This window comes from Epargyreus clarus, unplaced genomic scaffold (genome assembly GCF_041222505.1).
Source record: "Epargyreus clarus isolate Ecla_fem2 unplaced genomic scaffold, WU_Ecla_fem_2.2 ptg000034l, whole genome shotgun sequence".
Taxonomy (NCBI): Eukaryota; Metazoa; Arthropoda; class Insecta; order Lepidoptera; family Hesperiidae; genus Epargyreus; species Epargyreus clarus.
The window spans coordinates 9,834,462-9,856,509 of record NW_027332239.1 but is presented as its reverse complement, the minus strand read 5'-3'; the positions used below and the strand labels follow the sequence as shown (position 1 = coordinate 9,856,509).

At 38.4% G+C, this 22,048-nt stretch overlaps 1 protein-coding gene across 4 annotated transcripts in view; it reads left to right on the top strand.

Moving 5' to 3' along the window:
- The window catches only part of Gbs-76A (Glycogen binding subunit 76A), a 75,209-nt gene extending 53,762 nt beyond the window's left edge, over positions 1-21,447 (top strand). For 3 of the 4 annotated variants that reach the window (XM_073091650.1, XM_073091649.1, XM_073091647.1), the window contains exon 2: positions 18,724-21,447. In XM_073091650.1, the coding sequence (XP_072947751.1) occupies positions 18,730-20,334 (1,605 nt within the window). In that variant the 5' untranslated portion in view covers positions 18,724-18,729 and the 3' untranslated portion in view covers positions 20,335-21,447. Of the gene's footprint in view, positions 1-15,753; positions 15,870-18,723 lie in introns of those variants that run through there. The other variant, XM_073091648.1, reaches the window with a different exon arrangement.
- Positions 21,448-22,048: the final 601 nt, after the last annotated feature.

Genomic DNA, 22,048 nt, shown 5'->3' with positions numbered 1-22,048 from the left:
AATGGAGAAGCTAAGCCCTCACCTGGTGAGCAAATGGGCGGAATACGCGGCGATCAACGAAGGGAAGATTGCATACAGCGACGAAATCACAATACTCTCGGAGTTTCTGATGGGTGAAGCAGACAGGGTACTACGCTACACGCACACGGCGAGGAACAGCGCTCCGGGGCTTCTCAGAGGGGAGAGGCCAGTAAGGAGGACAGCACCTCGGGAGAAGGTCTATTCTACGAGTGAATCGACGCGTGAAGAGCGAGCACCTAGCTGTCTACGATGCCAGTCTACAAGCCATCACACTCCGAAGTGCCCTCAGCTGAAGGAACTCACCATCAACGACAGGTGGAATTGGGCGAAGGAACAGCGGTTATGCTTCAAATGCATGACACGAAGACACAGTAGAGCCACATGCAGAGCGAAGCCGTGCGGAGTCGACGGGTGTAGCATGCAGCATCACGCCATCCTACACAAGACTGCAGAGCCCGCCAGGAGGGTGGAGACTTCTGAGTGCACAGATCAGGGTGCACCCGCAGCGGTCATGAGCGTCACATCAAAGGTGGCACCAAGAGCGGTGCTATTGAAGACATGTGAAGTAAAACTCAGCGGTCCACGGGGGGAGATAAGGACGCACGCCCTCCTGGACGAGGGGTCTACAGTAACCCTTATAGATGAAGAATTGGCAAGTCACCTCACCAGCGGCGGACCGAACCAACCTCTAAACATAAGAGGTATCAATGAACAAAGAAGAATCGACAGCAAGGCGGTCAAGATTCAAATCAAAGGTCTACACGAACATGAAGCATACTCCGTGACAGCCCGCACGGTGAAGGGACTTCAATTGCATCATCAGCGCGTACCTCAGAACCTGGAGCGGTATGCACACCTGCGAGTCGTAAGGGAGAAAATCAGCACGGGGGAAGCTCGGCCTCGCATACTAATAGGCACCGACAATTGGCACTTAATAGTGTCCCGACAGCTGCGCGCCGGCAAGAAGAACGAACCTGCCGCATCAAGAACGAAGCTGGGATGGGTTCTACATGGGTCAGTACCTAGGAGGTTCGTCTACCAGGACCAGGCGGCCGTGCTTCACGTCTGCACGGGCGACATACAGTTACAGAAGCTCGTCGAGTCGCATTTCGACGTGGACTCGCTCGGCGTATCTACGAAAGAGAAGATTAACAAGTACGACAAGAGAGCCAGCGACATCTTCGAGGCGACCGCCAGACGGAAGGACGGACACTTCGAAGTGGGTCTACCTTGGAAGACTGACAACTCCACACTCCCCGACAGCTACGAGCAAGCATACAAGAGGTTACGCACATTGGAAAAGAAGATGGAAAATGAGCCCACATTCAAGAAGGAATACAGCGCTCAAGTGGCTAACCTACTGAAGAAGGGTTACGCAGAAGCATGCGACGGCAACGAAGAAAGAAGTAACGTCAAGTGGTACTTACCTCACTTCGCGGTTGTCAACATTAACAAGCCAAACAAGATACGAATGGTATTCGACGCAGCGGCCAAGATTAACGGAGTCAGCTTGAACGACTACCTGCTGGAGGGGCCCGACCTGTTGGCGTCTCTGATTAAGATCCTGTTTGGTTTCCGCGAAAAGAAGATCGCGGTGACGGCGGACATAGAAGAAATGTTCCTCCGAGTGAAGATACGTAGCGAAGATCAACCAGCCCAGATGTTCCTGTGGCGGGACGAGTCCAGTGAAGCCCCGCGCAAGTACAAGATGACGTCAATGATATTTGGGGCCTCGAGTTCGCCGTACCTCGCTCACAGCGTGAGAAACAAGAATGCCGCCGATTACGAAGAGGGATACCCGGAAGCTGCGCGAGCCATAAGGGAACGCCATTACATGGACGACTATTTAGATAGCTTTCAGTCAGAAGAGGAAGCTATAAAGGTCATAAGGGACGTCATTCATGTACACGAACAAGCCAGCTTCAATCTGCGGGGATGGAACTCCAATAGCCCAGCTGTCCTCGCGAGTATTCCCGACACGAAGAAATCGAAGAATGTCAACGTGCAACTGACGACACACCAGTCGGAGAAGACCCTGGGACTAAGGTGGAACCCGAGCGAAGACACCATAGGCTTCAATACGGACATTAAGAGGGTCCCCACCGAAGTCAAGTGTCAACAGCGAGCACCGACCAAGCGTGAAGCACTGAGCGCCGTCATGTCAATCTACGATCCCCTGGGCCTCGTAAGCCAGTATACGATCACCGGGAAGATATTGCTACAGCAACTATGGGTCAAGAAGGTCGGCTGGGATGAAGAGCTACCTAGGGAGGAAGCCGAAGAGTTCCAGCAATGGGTCGCCGGACTACAAGACATCTCGAACTTGGCCTTACCACGTTGCTACAGCCGCGACATGACTCCGAGCTCAGAGCTACAGCTGCACATATTCAACGACGCGAGTGAACAGGCCTACGCGACCACGGCGTATTGGAGGATCACCCATAAGGATGGCACCGTGGAAGTTGTACAAGTCATGGGCAAGGCTAAGGTGGCGCCGTTGAAGTTACTCACGATTCCCAGGTTGGAGCTACAGGCAGCACTCATCGGGGCGCGTATGGCGAGCACCATCCTGAAGGAACACGAATGGAAACCAGGGCGAGTCTACTACTGGACGGACTCCAAGACGGTACTTCATTGGATAAGGAACGATAAGAAGAAGTACACACCGTTCGTGGCGCATCGACTGGCGGAGATAGGCGAGCTGTCCCAAGTGGAAGATTGGCGATGGGTGCCCACGGCCGACAACGTAGCCGACGACGCCACGCGAATCGAAACGAAGAAGATCACTGGCGCAGACCGATGGTTCACCGGGCCGTCATTCCTGGGCTTACCAGAGGAGGAATGGCCTACCGAAGCTACAAGCAGTGACACTTCAGAAGAGGCGGCGTACACCATCACCACAGACGACATCACGGACCGCATGGGCTGCCTGCCGGACATAACGAGGTTCTCCGCCTACAGACGACTCATAAGGGCCACAGCGCTAGTTCAACTCTACGTACAGAAGCTAAGGACAAAGAACAGAAGCCTGCTGTTAGAAGTCTCCCACATACAAGACGCCGAGCTGCGGTGGATACGACAAGCACAACAGGACTCCTTCGGCGAAGATCTACGTAGACTGCGGGCTGGACAACACTTACACCGGCATAGTAAACTAGCGAAGTTGGACCCCGTCATCGAAGAAGGAACACTGAAGGCCCGAGGCAGAATAGGAGCCTCTAAGACGTCGACGCACTCGAACCGACCTGTAATATTGGATGGAGGTCACCCCTTCACACGCCTACTAGTGATGGACTACCATCGAAACGCCGGACACGCTAACAACGAGAGGGTCGTAAACGAGCTGCGACAAAAATACGTTATATTTCGACTACGACCGACAGTAAGAAAAATGGCTAAGGAATGTCAATTTTGCAAAATAAGGAAAGCAACGCCGCAAACACCGCCACGAGGGGACTTACCAGAAGAGAGGACAAGTCCAGGGCATCGACCGTTCAACTACTGCGGCGTGGATTACTTCGGCCCCCTAACAGTCACTATTGGGCGCCGACATGAGAAGAGATGGTGCGCACTGTTTACCTGCTTAACTACACGAGCAGTGCATTTGGAATTGGTGTCATCGCTGTCGACCGACTCGGCAATTATGGCACTCCGAAGGATGGCCGCCAGAAGAGGATGGCCACAGGTGATCTTCTCAGACAACGCAACGAACTTCAGAGGTGCTGACGTCGAGCTAAGAAACGCGTACCGGGCATGGGGTCCGGAGCTACATAACTTCTGTCTACAGTATGGAACCAGCTGGCGTTTCATCCCACCGGGGGCTCCGCACATGGGCGGGGCATGGGAGCGGCTCGTGCGGTCAGTCAAGACCGCGCTGAGCACCACACTGAACGAGAAGTCACCCAAAGAAGAAGTCCTTCAAACCCTACTGGTGGAGGCCGAGTACTGTGTCAACGCTCGGCCACTCACGCACGTCTCCGTGGATCCCGCCGACTCAGAAGCACTAACCCCCAACCACTTCCTGATTGGGTCGTCGACCGGGCTGCCGCTGACGGGACCCTGCGAGGAAGCCGACCGCAGCGTGTGGAGAAAAGCACAGGCGCTGGCGGACCAGTTCTGGGGGCGGTGGGTCAAGGAGTACCTGCCGACGCTGATACCTCGAGGACAAGAGACAAGGGCATCACGACAACTACGGGTCGGCGACCTGGTCATCGTGGTCGACAACACGCTACCCCGCAACACATGGCCACGCGGCATCGTCGAGCGAGTGCACGAGGGACCCGACGGCATCGTTCGCTCAGCAGACGTGAGGACCAGGGGAGGAGTCTTCAGGAGGCCCGTGGTGAAGCTCGCCGTCCTCCAGATAGGGAGGGCTACGACGGAGCTGCGCCGGGGGGAGGATGTTGCGGACGGCGAATAAAATAGTCTTAAGTTGTGATTATAAATTGTTTTTTAAATGCATAAATTGTTATTTAGTTAAGGTTTATGTTATATTACGTTTTGTTATGTATTAGAAATAAGTTTTATGTAAGTAAATAAAGGAAAAATATAAAAACCCCTAGGATAGAAAGAGAGGTACATGTATGAGCGAGATAGCGTGTTAGAAAGAGAGGGCTATAGGAAGTGAGCGAGACGGGAATAAGAGCGACTGCTGCGTTAGCCCCCCGTCGGTTGTAACACTCACTTTGCCACTTAAGGTGGCTAAAAATAGGGTCCGACACGCTCCGGAAAATAGAAGAATTGTGAATAAATGGTCAAGAAAAGAAAATACAGGAAGAAAAATTCAATTGGAGTTTTTATTGCAAACCCGTACTCAACACCATATGTATATCATTTATAAATAACTCAAACTCAGGTATTATAAATAATATCATAATTATGTTTATCTAAATGTTTAAATAAATTGTTTATTGTTGTTGTTTAGATATGACAAAGGTCATTAAACCTGTCGATGTCAGGTGGCAGTGTGAGGATGGATTTTTTTATATATTTTTTTAATATTAATGTTTGGTCCCGAAACAAATGTTACTTGACAATACATCGGGTTGGTAAGCGTTATTATCAGACAAGCACAAATAGATAAAATGGAGAATTTACATTCTTGAACTACTTACTTAACAATTATAAATGTGGACTTCAAATAATATAAATTGCACCAATATACATTTTTCATATCTCTATTAACATTTCACATTACATTACAATCACGCGATTGTGTATTAAGATTACATTTAGTAATGGTTTAGGCTAAGGCTGCACTAAGTATCCAAATTACTAAGTTTGATTAGTTTAAAGAGATACCACAATTATTCGTCCTGTATCGAATTTCACCTATAACATCTATATTTGAAGCCGGTAACAGATGTACATATAGGATCGTACATAACTCTCCTAGCCACTTGTTCTCGTACAGTAAAATATAGTAAAAAGCCGACGCCGTAGAGGGCAGGCAGCGGTCAGGCCGGTTGTGTGTGACGTAGCGACATTATCCACAATGCCAGTTCCATTCGACGTGTTGGTGCAATCTCAAATCATATAATATTTGAGACTTTAAATTATTCTTCTTTACGTAGATCGATGACTAATAACATATTTTTCATTTTTAACCGACTTCAAAAAGGAGGTGATTATCAATTCGGCCGGTATCTTTTTTTATGTAAGTACACGAATAACTCCGCCGTTAGTGGACCGATTTTAATAATTCTTTTTTATGTATTTCCTTTCTTCCATTATTTTCCTCATAAAATCCTTGAAACCAAAATAATGTCGATGGATGTAAAAACATAGGAGTTATTAAACGTTAGATATAGGCGTGGTGGTAATGCCAGCGACAGTTTTACGACGAAGAAAACTATAGGAGAAGTATTTAAGTAAACTTTTCGAACACCGCAGCTGTAAATTTAATTGTACCTACTCATAGGTAAATAAGTATTGTTGTTTGTTGTAAACTAAACTAAAATAGCTATGTCACTACTAATCATAATATTTTTGAATTTTCCCTAATGACACTTAGCTATCTAACGTTTTTCTAAACTAAAAGTGTTAAAATAACCATGAAATAAACGTAAAAGTCTGTGAAGATGAATGAATGTTCGTTACTCTATAATAAAAAAATTATCATCCGATTTCAATAAAATTAGGCACACAGATAGTTTATGACTTAACCTAATACATAGGATACTCTTTATCGTGATGAACGAGGCCGCATGCAAAATATAGTGCTGTAAGTATGTAATGACTTTTGTTCTTGATAGTACTCAATCCAACTATGTATGTAGGTATACCAAGAAACTGAAAACAAAACAAAGTGTCAGACCACTTAAGCACGCGTAAATAAAGTCGGATATTTAAATAGAAAATTCTGTTGTGAGTTGTGACTTTCACTTTGTGTTCAAAAATAGTTCGGAGACGCATCTAGACGGTTGTTCGCGTCAATATAAATAGACCAACTCCACGCTTGGCGATATATCGCGCAGTTTCTAAATCTCGTTCCTGACATGTGACGGTGCCTCTAATCTTGGATTGTTATAGGCAATACACGATTATTTGGGTTTTATATGACTCATTAAATGAGACGTGGGAATACGCGTCAGTTCATAAATGTTAATTATAATGTGAGAAGCTTCTCGAAGGATCGCAGTTTCGCTTTCGTCAACCCATTACTTCCCTATAACTGTATATGAGGCTTCTTCTCAAAAGGAGAACTGTTTAGGCTATAGTTCACAGCGCTGGACAAGTAAGAACATTTTTTTTGTTTATTTTTTACTTTCAGACGTGTAGATTTTCTTATGATGTTTCCATTTTTCGTTGAAGCAATTGATGAATGGTTTTAATATGCACATAGCTTCGAAGAACTAAAGGTTCATGCGCAGTACTCGAATTCAAACCCCCAGTTCAACGTATAATTTCCATGCTATATTGGTAAGAGCTCTCAGAATGTTATTAAAAAATGAGGGCAACGTAATGTAATTTTCACGCTACACAATTACGTGAAATGAAGTATTTTTAACTTTTAAATCGGTGTATAACGAACTGGACTGGTGTAAATGCCATCATAACATCCTTTGACGTGGACGATGAGGTCACAAACTTTTTTAGGGTTCCGTACGCAAAGAGTAAATACGGAATCAAAAAATACTAAAAATAAAAAAGTTGAAAGTGAAAAGTCCTAAAGAGTTTTTAAAGGATTCTATGTACTAATTACGGTTACGGTTAAGACATTTATTTTCTCAAAAGATTATACAAAATCGCGTACTGAGAAACTTACAATTATTACATAATTAAAAAATCGTGAGCCAATTAACATAATTTGATATTTGTAGTTAGAGGGTGAGTGTAAAAAGTAAATTGTCAAGTGTGCAACTGATTCGTAAGTATGCGTAGCGTGAATGAATTGTTTGTTTATTAAGGCTAATACCATAGTGAATGGTAATTCTGATTATTTGAGTATTTATATAAACCTATGCTTTCATACATGTATTATTTATTATTGTTATTATTATATACCGTTATGTTAAAGTGTTTCTATTGTATTCTTTTTTTTTGTTTCCTTTTTTTTTTGAAACGTAATTTTAGAGATTCTTCAATATGTAAATGTTGATTATGTGTGCATATATGCATGTGTGTGTGTGTGTGTGTTTGTGTATGTTTTATTAAGGGTGTGCCTGTACCTGTACATTTATGCATATAAAGTGTTTTATTGTATGCTAAAAATCAAGTACGATGTGTAGGTTATTACAATAATAATAATAAAGTTACACCAGATTACAATACTTAAGTTAGGGAAAAATTCTTTAAAATGTGGCTTTTTAGTAGTTTTTTAAATGAAGGTAGTGTTTTAGCATATTTTATATCTTTAGGCAGTTTATTATAGAGCTGGGCTCCGTCGTAAAAAATTAACTGTTGAATCTTAAAAGGACACCAGTTTAAATCACAATGCTTTGATTACTGTCTGCCATCATTATAAAATTAACTAATACTAAAAATAAAATAAAAATGTTGTTTTTTTGGTACGGACCCCTTTATGTGCGACTTCGACTCGTACATAAACATTTTTTTAATTTATTAACAACAGACGGTGGTTCTGGAGATACCTTATACCTTCTTTAGTTCTATAAAAGACAATGAATCACGACGATATCTAAATGACAATATTTGTGGTTGCGTACGTAAGATAGATACTGATACGGCTAATAGTGGTTTGAATCATGTATCCTAATAAAAATGACTTTCATTTAACTGTGTATAATGGTCGCAAATAATATCAAAATAACAGCACATATGCACTTTTTGCATAGCTATTTATTGTCGTTGTTGGTTTTGCATGTCACTCTCAAGAGAACGAGAGCTTCACAAGATTTCCAAAAAGTATTGTCGTGTAGGGACACGACAAGTTGCGAATAGTTTATTAGTAGTAGGACTACTAATAGACTATTCGACTATTCAACTCACTACTATGTAACGACATCTAATTGACGCTCTTCCTCTGTTTCTTTATTAATTGAACGCGATAAATAAAACGCGTAGTTTGTCGGCGCCTTTAGAAATAGATACTTACGAACAGCGCCACCTTGCGGTTAGCTTGTGTAACGTTAAGCGTCTCTAACTTCTACTAATTACTACACTATGTAGTATCTTTTGTTCCTTTTAAGAAAGCGACTGTAAAATGTAATTGCAATGGAGTAATTACTCTTTAATATTGTATTTCTAGAGAGATGTTACACGCCAAATCATTCGTATTTTGTATTTAATGTTGCTTATAGCTGTATTCGTTTCTGTTTCGTAACGTATTCTATGTTAATATTATATAATCGAATAAATTGTTTTTATCAATTAAATGATTATTTAATTTAATCGATTATCGAAATATGTGAAATATTTTATCGATAAATTAAAGTAAATGACTCCGTAAGGCCTTGAAACAGAAAGGTAGTGTGAAAGAAATGTATGTCAGTAGATATACCAATCGGCATATAAATAAAAAAATATATTTTGGCAATGAAAATAAAATTTCATGGCCGCCGTAGATTCCCGTCAGCGTGTTGTAAAATAATTAGAGGATGTTAGTTAAATTTAATACTCAAAAAATTAGCTCAAGGCTTCATGACTTAATTACAGATTTAAAAGTAACCAATTTCATTTAGTTTCAAAGAAGTCATTTTTGATTGCTTGTAATATGATTGCTAGGAAGGATTATATTTTTAATACCAAATCTCCCGAACAGCTAAAGAAATTTCTATAATTAAGACATCGTTAGATTTATATTGATAACTGAAATATTCTTAAATATATGACCTCGAATTTAAATTAAACAGCAGCTGTGAGATGTCTAGCGGAAAAAATGGAACATTGCAGTATACATATTAAGCTACGGGAAAATTGAGAAATCCAATCTAATAAACAAATCACCACGATACTACAATATAGATATATGCGCAACAATAAAATATATGCCAGCAGTATATACTTACGTTTCATATAGTTGGGTGTAGTTTATTACATTATGTCTGTGTCTTGTAGGTAAAGCCCATCATTACCAAGTACCAAAGAACGAAAATTGACAATTTCTGCTTATTAAAAAATGTCCAATTTTGATTTGTAAATACATTATATAGATCTATTATTAATAACGGCAGTAAGTAAATTGCACTTCAGTAAACCCGCTTCATATAGTGTAATAGGCGTAATATCATACCATAATCGCAATGGTACAATTCGCAATAATCTTACAATGGTTCATTATCGCAGTTCAATGACCGCTTATCAAACTCTTCGGCGATCAAGTGACGTTTAATGTTTATGATAAATGTATTATCTAAACGGGTATATCCAAATCAAGTGGAATTTCTTGTTCTAGTAGCTGCTATAAATTATTGTGTTATTAATCTAGTCGCGCTAGCAATGTTCTGCTTCATTATTTTTAAATTTCTGTTATGTCAGTGTTGTGAAAATGTCCTTATATACAGTATTGTGTTTTTTTATGTTTATCGAATGTTACTTTTTTGTGATATTAATTAAGATTTGTTTAATTTCACTCTGCGAGTAGCAATGTTTTCTCGAACATTCACGATTGAATTATTCATATCAACTACATTTTTTCTATAATTTTTCGTGTCGTTTGGCTCCGGAAGTCGAACCAAATCTAAGGGAAGTCTAGGGAATATTTTTTGTACTTCTCGACAATGAGTTGTCGCTGCTCGTTTGAAATTTTAGGGAGCTTATGTCCGTCAAATTAGTCGCGCCGAAAGTTGCGGCTCATTGCAGGCACTAGCCGTCGCTCAGCTCATTAATCGCTCGTGTGTTACCATCCTTGTCCTTATTTAAATCCCACACAGTTATTTCTATCACATGGCTAGAAATCAACTTTTTACGTGACGCTACATTTAAAAGACTGCTTTTTAGGGTACGATTATTATAATAACAAATGTTATGTAAGCACATGTATTTATGTAAACCAAGCGACTTTATTATCATACTACTTATAATAGAGTATTTGTTTATGTTAAATTTCTTATCTAAAATTACACATACAACGCTTATTTTCTTTTAACATTAAATTGACTTTCTCTTATCACATTAATCTTTGCTTGCATTTGCAATGATGGATGCGCTTTTAATCTAGTAAATATTAAATTTTTAATCAACATATATTTTAGTTTTCGAGTAAGTCAATAATATTGCTCGCTGTCGAATATATGTATCTATTCTTGGAATCACATTATCAGTTAGTTGAAGTTATACCATGTTATTAAAGTCCGACTGCGACAAAAGAAGGGTTATTTTTTTCGAAAAGTAGGTACCTATATATTCGTATATGAATATATTTGTTTGCCATAAGGTACCATAAGTCGCTTGATTAAATTACTCATATGATTATTCCCGTTCTCGAAAGATTCCCGTTTTCAATTGACAATCGATTTTTTTTTTGCATATTAAACATCGAGATTTAAAAAAATTTGTAGGCAAAAATCGACAAATTTCGACTTTTGTAGTCAAAACATTGGATAGATTGATTTATTAATAATGAGAGTGTCACATTGTGTGGGTGTGGTAAAGTTTACAAAAAAGGGAAAAAGCATTTTAATTTTTTGTCAACAATATTACGCCGTGTGTTGTCTCGATTTTGAAAACATGTAACTTGCATTATGTAACATTTTTTATTTTATTTCTAGATGTCGCTTACCCATAAAACATGAGATAGATGTCTAATGAATGGCAATATAATGAATGAGTAATGAAGTTTGTGGTAAAAACGTCTGTGACTTCCATAGTCTATTTTCGGAAGGCGTTCACGTTTTATACAGCGCTTTCTTTAATCCAGGACGCCTACCGTACGCCTAGTTTTTATAAAACTGCGTTCTTGTTGAATGTGAATTAATGCAAGGAGAATAAAACCTAGAAAAGATGTTAAACTGGTTTGTAAACAAATCTAATGTACTAAAATTTATTTACAGTTTTTACTGACAGTAGAGGGTGTTTTTCGTGCGTATGTTTGTCTCATTCTTTGCCACGTCCAGCAGTCCAAACGGCTTGACGGATTTTCATCATTTGTTCATCATTTTCATTGTTTGTTTGGTTGTAATGAATAGACTCAAAAACTACTGGACCGATTTTAAAAATTCTTTCACCATTTCAAAGCTACATAATCCACGAGTAACATAGGCTATATTTTATATGAAATATATCTAATAAATAGATTTTGAGGCGATACAAAGTTTGCCGGGTCAGCTAGTATAAAATATGCGCGGTAATTGGATGCGCTAAATTGTAAAAATGCAATTGGCTACATTACTTCCCTTCAGTAATTATTTTTAATGTTTTATTAATAGCTAATGTGTTTAAAAAGAATGAACATAATAATAATGATATATTAATAGCTGATGTATTTCAAAAAGATGAATATAATAATAATGATACAAAGGAAAAAATAAAAGTAATTTCCATTCATTAAAGGTGTATTATTGTGTTAGTGTAGAGTGCTAAAGATAAAACAGAATTTTAATTATATCTTAAGCATAAATAAGCTCGAATAGGGCCTTATAAGTTAATTGTTTTGTAATTTTAATTAAATTATACCTATACACTGACTGTTATCTGAATAAAAACACTTCATTGTTTATTATTTATTTTTGTCGGGGTTATCTCGACAGTTATGGCCACTTTCACTGTTTACATTCGTACTCACCTTCGAAGTAACAGGACATCTCTTGTTTACCAACCCAATGCATTGGATGATGTAATTTTCCAAGATAACTTTCCAATAATATTTTTACTGCCGTGTTGACAAATTTAAATGTAACTTATAATACATTCAATAATATGGTATCCATTTTTGCCTTTAAAAGATCGAAAAATATTTTCTAATAGATGAATTTTAATCATTTGTCAAAACATTGGTTACATCGATCAATTAAAAATAGACATTGGTCAATATGTTAAAAATAAATACAATTTTGTACCTATTAGTTTTGCTTATTTATTAATTGTAGGTACTTAGGGGCCGTTCAAGTATTACGTAAGCAGATTTATTACAATTATTTACCCCCCATCCCCCTTGTCAGCAAAAGTAAGCAAAGCTCTTACCCCCTCCCCCATGCTTACGTAAACATTTTTCAATTAATGTATTGTTTTTTTTAAATATTATAATTATAATGTCTATATGCATTATTTGCGGGAATCCCCGAAAATGCGTTTCGCTTTCAAGTAAAGACAATGTGAGGGTTGCCATTCGTGTAAACAAGTAACAATCTACCGAGACGTAATCATCATCTAGACTCCCCTACCCCCCATGTCATCCAAAATAAGCAAAGCAAAGACCCCCCGCCCCCCTAAAAGTGCTTACGTAATACTTGAATAACCCCTTATTAACGTTTATTGTAATAGTATAAGTACTCGTAATTCAGATATTGCTTATAATCGAGTTATTATTTGAACTATGATGTTTGCACTCGTTTAAAGTACGATTAATCAGAAGGCAATTTATTGTTTTATGTTTATATTTGTGTTACCATTATTACATTTGTTTTAACGTACCTACTTTAAGGCTTGTCACAAGTGTACCCATAGATATAAGATGTCATAGCGACAAAATTCTATGTCTGTGAGTGTACCCAACTATTTCTTAAGAGGAACTAAAGGTCCTACTAACTATATACGTAGACTTTTTTTTCTTTAACAACGTTCAAAATAAATCGAATTTTATTAAGATGCCTATCCAGCAAAACATTGCTAATCGCCAGATATGTTCCACATCCTCTGCCTTGAAGATAATGGATGTTCAGCAGATACCAAACACGAAATATATGGACCGATGTCTGTTTTAGTAGATCCAACCGTCACTTGAACATTATTTATAAGTGGCAACGAGTGCTGCACCGCACTCCCGGAGCGCTGACCGGCCCTGATTGGATAATAGCAGACCAATGAGCGCCTATATTTATCCTGAGTGCCTTCTGCAAAGCTTCTCTGACAACCACAACACTTTTTTTATAAGATTGATGTAGCAACGAGCATTCAGTCCGCCTGATACAGTCATTGCTGTCTTTAATTCATCATCACCCATTACTGTCCCACTGGGCACTGGGCGTCTCTCAGAATGAGAAGGACTAGACCAAAGTCCACCGCGCTGTCCAAGTGCGAATTGGTAGACTTCACATACCTTTGAAAACTTTGTTTTAAGATTTCTCCGGTACGCAGGTTTAGCTCACGATGTTTTACTTCACCCTTTAAGCAAGTGATAATTAACTTCTAATATGCACGTACGTTTAAGAGGTGCGTGCCTGGGATATGAAGCTCGGACCCCTCGAGTTTCTTATCCACTAAGTTGCTCCACTGCTCTTGCCTTTGATTATCTGTAAGAAAATCCATTTAGAATCGAGGATATACCTGAAAGCGATCACAGATGGATTGCCACATGAGGATTAAGATGGTTGACTTATATGTAAGTCAGACATTCAAATCCTTCCACCAAAACTGTTTCATGCCAAATGCAAGAATTGTTACACGCCAGAGATAGGTGTGGCTGTGGTACCTACCTTCCCGGTCGATCCATACTGGTTCTACCACCTTTCAAATTGTACAGGGACAATCTCTTGAACATGTCGCACTACTACAATTGTAATATAAAAAGCGATATAAGTCACATTGGGTTTTACTTTAATTAAGCATTCAGAAGTGTACATAACATCTAGTTTTAGTCATCCTTTTTGATTATTAAATGTTGGCAATACCTTTAGCGTTTTAATAAATAAATCACATATTTTATGGTGTTCTTATATATCCATAAGTGTATAGTCAGTCTCAATAATTTGCTATTTGCTTTCATAAATGTAACTGATACAGAAAAAGATAAAATAAAGATAAGTGTTCGCTTCGATTAATTTAACGAATTATATCGATAAGAATTTCATTCATAGAGAATATTTTTTTTTAGTTTGTGTTTGTAGGTACTTAAAATCATTCTATTAATATCTACAATATAAGCCAAAACATCGTTGAAAATATTTTAAAAACCAATTAAAAAAATATTAATAAAATGTAACTAATTTGTAAATTATTTTCATAGTCTTATTATTTAGTCTTAGTCTAATTATTTTAATATTCTTCACATAGTAGTTGAAATACTCAATATGAATATTTTGAGGAAAACGAAACGATACTGAAATTTCATTGATAACACTTATCAATGAATAACTCAAACAAAAAAAATGAAAACCCGTTGCGAAATAAACAGGGGTCAGTTACCGAACTGATGTATTCTTTAGAACATTAACATGTTTAATTTTCCTATGAATGCAAATCTAAAGTTACATGATGAATCTAAGCTTGATCTAAGCCTATAAATGAGAGACGCTGTCAATGCCGGCAAACAACCTTTACCTTAACCTATAAACACGGCGCCACCTGCTCAACTATAATAACTTCTCCATTCATTCATTCGTTACACCGTCATCATTCACATTTACGCACTTATGACGTCACAATTGTTGATGCATCGCTTGCGGATGGAAAGATTTTAAATAGATTTGTTTTTAATAGTCATTAATGTCATACGTTAAAGGAGCAGTCAAATTATTTGCAGTAGGATATTTAATTACTTTCTAGTCAAAATTCTTATGGTACAGTAGTCCTGATTCTCGGCAAGAAAGATAATTGATGATTTGATTGATTCAGACCCACAGTATATTTCTGGCTATCAACAGTAAAAGTACTTATGGCATAAAAAATAAAAGGGTTTGTAAAGCAAACTTAAATTCTTCGATGTTTCTCGAAAAATCTTCTACCTTCTCCCGAAATGTTCATAATTATTTCAGTTGTTTCCAAGATTTGCTTATCTACTCGCAGAAAAAATCAAAACTGTTTTTTTTTGTATTTTGCAAGTTCATAAAATGACAATTATAAATTTCAATACAATAAGTGTACATGTAAGTACTAGGCACGTGTCTACAAGGTAGGTACGTGCCTTCATGAACTCATTCATGAAAGTTCGCGACGATAGATAATGTTTATTGTTTCTTTTCCGGCGCGCAAGGACGGATCGGTCATACTAATAATGACGGGATCCGACTTAACACTGGTTATTTAAATACCAGGCCGCCCCCGTTTTGTGACGATATTGCTTTTGGCACCCGATTTCGCTCACGTGACGTATTGATGTGGGTGTTAGGCATTCGTCACACATGCACAAGACTGCACTCACGTATTAGTGTACGTGGGTACATTTGGGTATGTTTCGTGTATAAAAATATACGGATTTTCCGGTCGATGGTCAGTGGGCTGCGCAAACAACTTTTGTTTTGACGATGGTGCTGTCTTCACGATCTAATTGGAGCTCGAATTACAAAATTGGGGTAAGACTTAATCTTAGTGTCAAGGGGTGTGATAATTAGGTACCTACACTCTTTTAAAATGTAACTTATTTTTAATTTTAAGAAGCAGGTGTGTAAATTGAATTCAGCTAGTTTGTGTCTTTATGATTTAAATTATTTCGTAACCATAATTATATATATATTTATTTATTTGTAGTGGTACTCTGTGTACCCTATAGGGTACACAGAGTACCATCTGATTGTACCTACTTATGAACTGTCAAATTGTCACATGCAAGCAATTCACTTTGCGGACGCGGTCCATTTAATTTAGTCCAATTCCACAGAGGACATTAAAACGTTTGTTGTTTCAACTCGCAATGAAAACATGATGTAATCGTACTAAGGATTTAGTAGAATGAAAAGTAAATTAAATCATACGAAAATCTACCGACATTGGGAGTAAAATGCGTAGAAAATGATTTTATTTTCATTTAACAAAACTTTAAAAAATTGAGCCCTTTAAAAATAATCAATTTAAATATTTTTGCTAACCGAAGATCTAGAACCGAAGGAAAATTCTAGTAGGAAAAATAGGTAGGCAATCATTGGATAGATTGAATATTAATAAGGGACGTTGATCTTTTAAGACAAGTCTAACGACACTTATCTACATTACTTATAGAAATTCGTCTATAAGTAATGCGAATATGAATAAATAATGAGGAATATTATTAAGTTACTAGCTGACCCGGCAAACGTTGCGTTGCCATTTAAATAAAAAAATGTTAAACGTGAACAAGGGTGAACCCTTATCACTTAGGGGTTTGAAATATATAGTAGCCGATTCTCCGACCTACTGAATATGCATATAAAGTTTGGTGTATCGGTAAAGCCGTTTCGGAGGAGTACGGTAACTAACATTGAGACACGAGAATTTTATATAAAGTTATAAACACGCGCGAAAACATAACTTTCCTCACATCCGGACACAAAATGATAGACAATTTTCAATTATATCCAAAATTTCACACATTATGAAATGTTCAGAAATACATCTACTTGTTAATGACCTTAACCGATATCTTCTTATCGGAATCCCTTAAGCTTTTTAAATACTTTATCATTGTAATTTCATAATTATCTGTGTCCAATACATATTTGACCCAATCAGATCCAATTGAACGTTAAAGAATCCAAATTGACCTTGTATGAATGAGCGTTGGAGATTTAGGGCACCGTGATCTCTGCGATGGGTCAATTCTTGACGTGTTGTTAAGGAACAAAATTAACGCAATAGGGACGCATGGAGACGTAACAAGAATTCCCTTTAAAAACACAAGAACATATTTTATGCTGTTGTTTCTACTAAGTAATCGTTTAGTGCCCTTTGACTTTTTGAAGTTACCTTTAACGTTATTTACTAGAATTAATTATCACTTGTAAAAAACAATAAAAATATAAATAAATTTAAAAAGGAAGCACTACCGCACGTCATTTAAAATATTGTAATTTAATTAGAGTAGCTCATTATGTTATAAGCACGCTTACTGAAATTATCTTACTGTATAACCTTAAGTTTGTCTTATAAGTGAAAATTCTTTAGACAATCAATTCTTTAGACCTACTTGTCTTTTACCAGAAATAAATCATCGTTAGGAAACTAATTTAAATGACTACGGTAAACATATTAGGTTTTTAAAAAGGTTCTAAATATGTGTGAAACTGGTAATATAACGCCACTTATCAGTATAACTAATGTAATGTTTTTTGGCTGCTAAAATTTGAGAAATATCGTAGGCAGAAATTGTCATATTTCGATCTTTGGTTGGCAAAAATTGGATAGACTGATCATTAACAAAAGGCGTAATCATTATCAACCCATTACTGTCCCACTGCTGGGCACGGGTCTCCTCTCAGAATGGGAAGGATTAGGCCACGGTCCACCGCGCTGGCCAAGTGCGTATTGGTAGACTTCACATACCTTTGAGACTTTTTTAATAAGTCTCCCAGGTATGTAGGTATCCTCACGATGTTTTCCTTCACCGTTTTAGCAAGTGATAATTAATTTCTAATACGCACATAATTTCGAAAAATCAGAGGTGCATGCTTGGGATTTGAACCTCGGACCTCTCGATCGAGAGGCCGAGTTTCTTAACCACTAGGCTATCACTGCCTTAGGAGTCGTAACTGGATTGATAAATCAATAACTTGGCTATGAAATATGGTTCGCCTAAAAACTCATATGCTTAACGATACTCGTACAGTGGGACAGCAAAGAAGAGGATGAACATTCCTCTAACATAACAAGAAGCTCTTATTTTATTGCATAGGTACATTTGTTATCATGTAACTATTTCGAGTTATGCAAATGACATTTTAAAATAGCTTATTGTTTTCAAATGTGACAGATAAGATTGTAAACATTGTAAAACTATTATATTGCAGTTGTCATAGTATATTTACACCACGTTTTTTATATATCGCCTTATCTAGACAGTAATGCGAGATCATAGCAAACCGTGTAATTTTATTATCTTATCGAGGTCGTTCACTCTTGACTCGACATTCAACTTTTGTGTCATTGCAGTAGTTAACTGAGACGAATACTTCATTTATTACTTTGTAACAAATTACTGTTAACGAGTTCAAAGGGTACGTTAAGTACCGCAATAGAAATGGCATTTTTAGTAAATATTTGTGAATTATGAAATTGTTGCGAAAACGTTACGTTGATTTCTTATTAATCAGTATTTTTGACTGTATTTAATATGTGCAATTGTGCATACACAATATGATATCAATTTTATATCAAGTGATTTGAATGTACCCCTCAATTTTAAATTATTACCTACATGAAAAATGTTACTTAATTGTGTATTTCTTTACTTTCCAGACGCAGATGAGCGGTGATCACGCCGGGTCGCAGTGCGGTCTGACCTCGCTACTGCCGATGTCTTGCCGGGGGCGCGCGGCGGAGTTCGCGCGCCACCTCAACTCGCGGCTACGGAACCTCGGGGCCGCCGACGAGGGCGAGAGCAGCTGGCTCGCTCGCGACAGCCCCGCTACCCACAGACCCACCACATCGGGCTCGCAACGGGAACTCGGCACCTTTTATGATTTCGAACTAGAGTGCGAGAGCCCATCCAGCCCCGTCGAGGAAACAGATCCGTCATTCCTACCCAGACCTACCACTTCAGATAATGATCCACCCTTCTACGATGTCACCGCCGACGCCGAAGTCAAGGAGCGGACGAAGATGATGCTCAAACAACCGGATAAGAAAAATGGGTTCAGATTTTCCACTGCCTTTTATACAGAATCACCAGTGAAACATCAACCGGCTCCACGTGAAAATGGCCACGTTGAAAAACCACTGTACTCTCCGATAACATTTGAAGATTGTGCACGCCATAATAGCTTTGATGAAGTCGACTGTGCCGCTCAACCCTCATCAACGGTAGAGTCAGACCGTTTGAGTTTGCCATTAAATGTAAACTCAACATTAGATAGTGATTCAGAATTTGAATCCGCTAAAAGCGACCCATCTGACTGTAATGAAGAGGTATCAGAAAAGCCCGTAGAAAATGATATCACAGAAGAAATAGAAAATTTGTCAATTACTAATTTTGAAATTCCTTGTGAAGAAGTGGCCGAAGAGGCAATTGAAGAGGACATCGCTTCGAATGAAGTAAAGTATGAGCTAACTGAAATAGTCACCAGTGAAGCTTCCGCCGAAAATAGTTCATCACCTGCACCTGAAATCGATCCGTCTCTTTTAAGTATAGAAACAAAAGCAGAGGATGAAGCGGAAGATGATCGTCCTCAACGTGTTCGGCGTTGTTCATCCCTTAAAACTGGTAAGACCCCACCCGGGACGCCAGGACGTAAAAAGATCGTACGTTTTGCTGATGTATTGGGTCTTGATTTAGCTGATGTGAAAACATTTATGGATGAAATTCCAGTTATTCCAAAATCTGCCTACGATGATCTCTCCGGGTGTGACGTGCAAAGCTCTCCACCGGCACGAGCTCCTCCAAGGCTCGGTGCTCTCACATTGGTACCCCTATTTCAGCTGCCAGCAGATGTTACTGATAAATTGGAAAAACAAAATGTTTGTCTAGAGAGTGCGCGCGTCTGCGACGGCGTCCACGTAACCATATGCGGTTCGGTGCGAGTTAGAAATTTGGACTTCCATAAGACTGTGCACATTCGTTACACGATGAATCGATGGAAGACGTACACAGACTTACCGACGACGTACGTGCAAGGTTCGTGCGATGGTTTCTCGGACCGTTTTCAATTTGTTTTATATGCACCATGTATATCGTCCGGACAAAGGTTGGAGTTAGCCGTACGGTTCCAATGCAAAGGACAGCAATTTTGGGACAATAATTGTGGGGTTAACTATTGTTTCGATTGCCTTGCGTTGGGTGCGACGGCCCCTGCGCCTACTTCTCCGGGAGTGCTGCACCCCACAGTGGACTGGCATCCGTCCTTCTACTGACACTGTGTAGGAACACACGGGAGGTAAAAGCGCCCATTTTGGAGCAGCGATGGCAAGCAGTCCGAAGCGAGGAGTCCGGCGGGTTCCGGATTGGCCGCGTGCAGCGCTTCGCTGGTGGCGTCCGTTGCTGGTCACATTCCTGTGCCTGTCTCAACTGCAATCAGTTCCTAGGCGAGCGAACGTGGCGTCCTAAATTACACGAGGCTTAAATTGAAGCGTTTTTGTGATATAAAGTAGAAATAGGTGTAGATAATATAATACAAACGAGTGTGCGACTCGTTCCGAGTGCCATTTGCAATAACAACGTCAAGTTAATCAATTTTCGTACTATTTTGTAGTGTAGTTATCGTCCACGTGGACAATAAAAAGTAGCCGCATGCGGTGTAGGGTAAGAGTGTGTCAGAGCGAGGCGAGCGAGCTGCCGTTACTGTTCCTTTGTAAATAGATTGAGAGATAAAATCTGAATGATATTTTATTACAATTTTTACAACAATTAGCCTTATGAAATAGTTCTACGTCGAAACATCACCTAGTTAGAAAGATTTTATTCACATTAACTATGAGAAGTAGAGTACGGATAGAATTATTTGTGATGGCATAGCATCATCTGTTAGATTGTTATGAACTTTCAAGTTGTTAATGTAAAATTGTGAGTAAGTAGCGAGGTGAAGAATCAGATGATCCTCATAAGTAAATAAGCAATCTTCATGGGAATAATTTATCCAAACAGTTTTATAAATAATATATCTTTATTCTATACGAATGTTACGAACTGGATATTTATATTTCTATTTTTGTATCTGTGAATGCATCATGACATACTACCTAAATAAGCATCGAATTGATAATTAAACTATTTGTTATTAATATTTTGAGATTTTATGAAATCAATGAGACTAATAGAAATTATGGAGATGAAATTATTGTAACATGTGAGCAATCTGCAATATTTGTAAGATTTATGTTTTGTATGTACCTGAATTCTTATAATGTGGCCATATTAATTATACAAGTGCAGAAACGCTATCCTATTAATTTTTATTGTTACTATTTGACATTATATTTAACAATATCTACGTATCTAATCTAATAAATTAATGTGCATAATAAATATCTTGCTGTTTGATTTAAACATATTTTATATGGTTGATATAAAAAAATATTGAAGTAAGCAGACTTTCTTTAATGTTACCCTGCCTGGGGTTGATCAACCCCATATAGGACTAAAGTTCTTCCTAAGGTCTACCCCAAATGCGTTGCTACCTTTGAGGATTCGTTCGAGGAGAAGTCTTCAAACCAGAAAACAGCAGTGTTTAACACTGAAAGTCTGACGATCGACCAACTCCGATCTAAGTTAATGGAGCTATTATTTTAAAACAACCAATAGATAACACAAAAAATAAAAACGATTTTCACGCACGTTTTAATTGACAATACAATCTAGTTTAACAACATCATAATAAGGCTAAATATATCACAATTATTGGATGATATTGTTCATAAATACGTAGAATTATCTGTAACATTGACATAATATTAGTTATCTTTTAATAACATTTACCTAAAAGAAAGTTATCAAAGGTCTCACATGCGCCAGATAATTTTCTTTTAACGATACAAACATGTTATTATAATAACTTATTTGTCTTACTTATTTATCTATTTAATAAAAGTGGCTAAGACTAAAACAGAAAGTAACTAAAGTTACTAAACA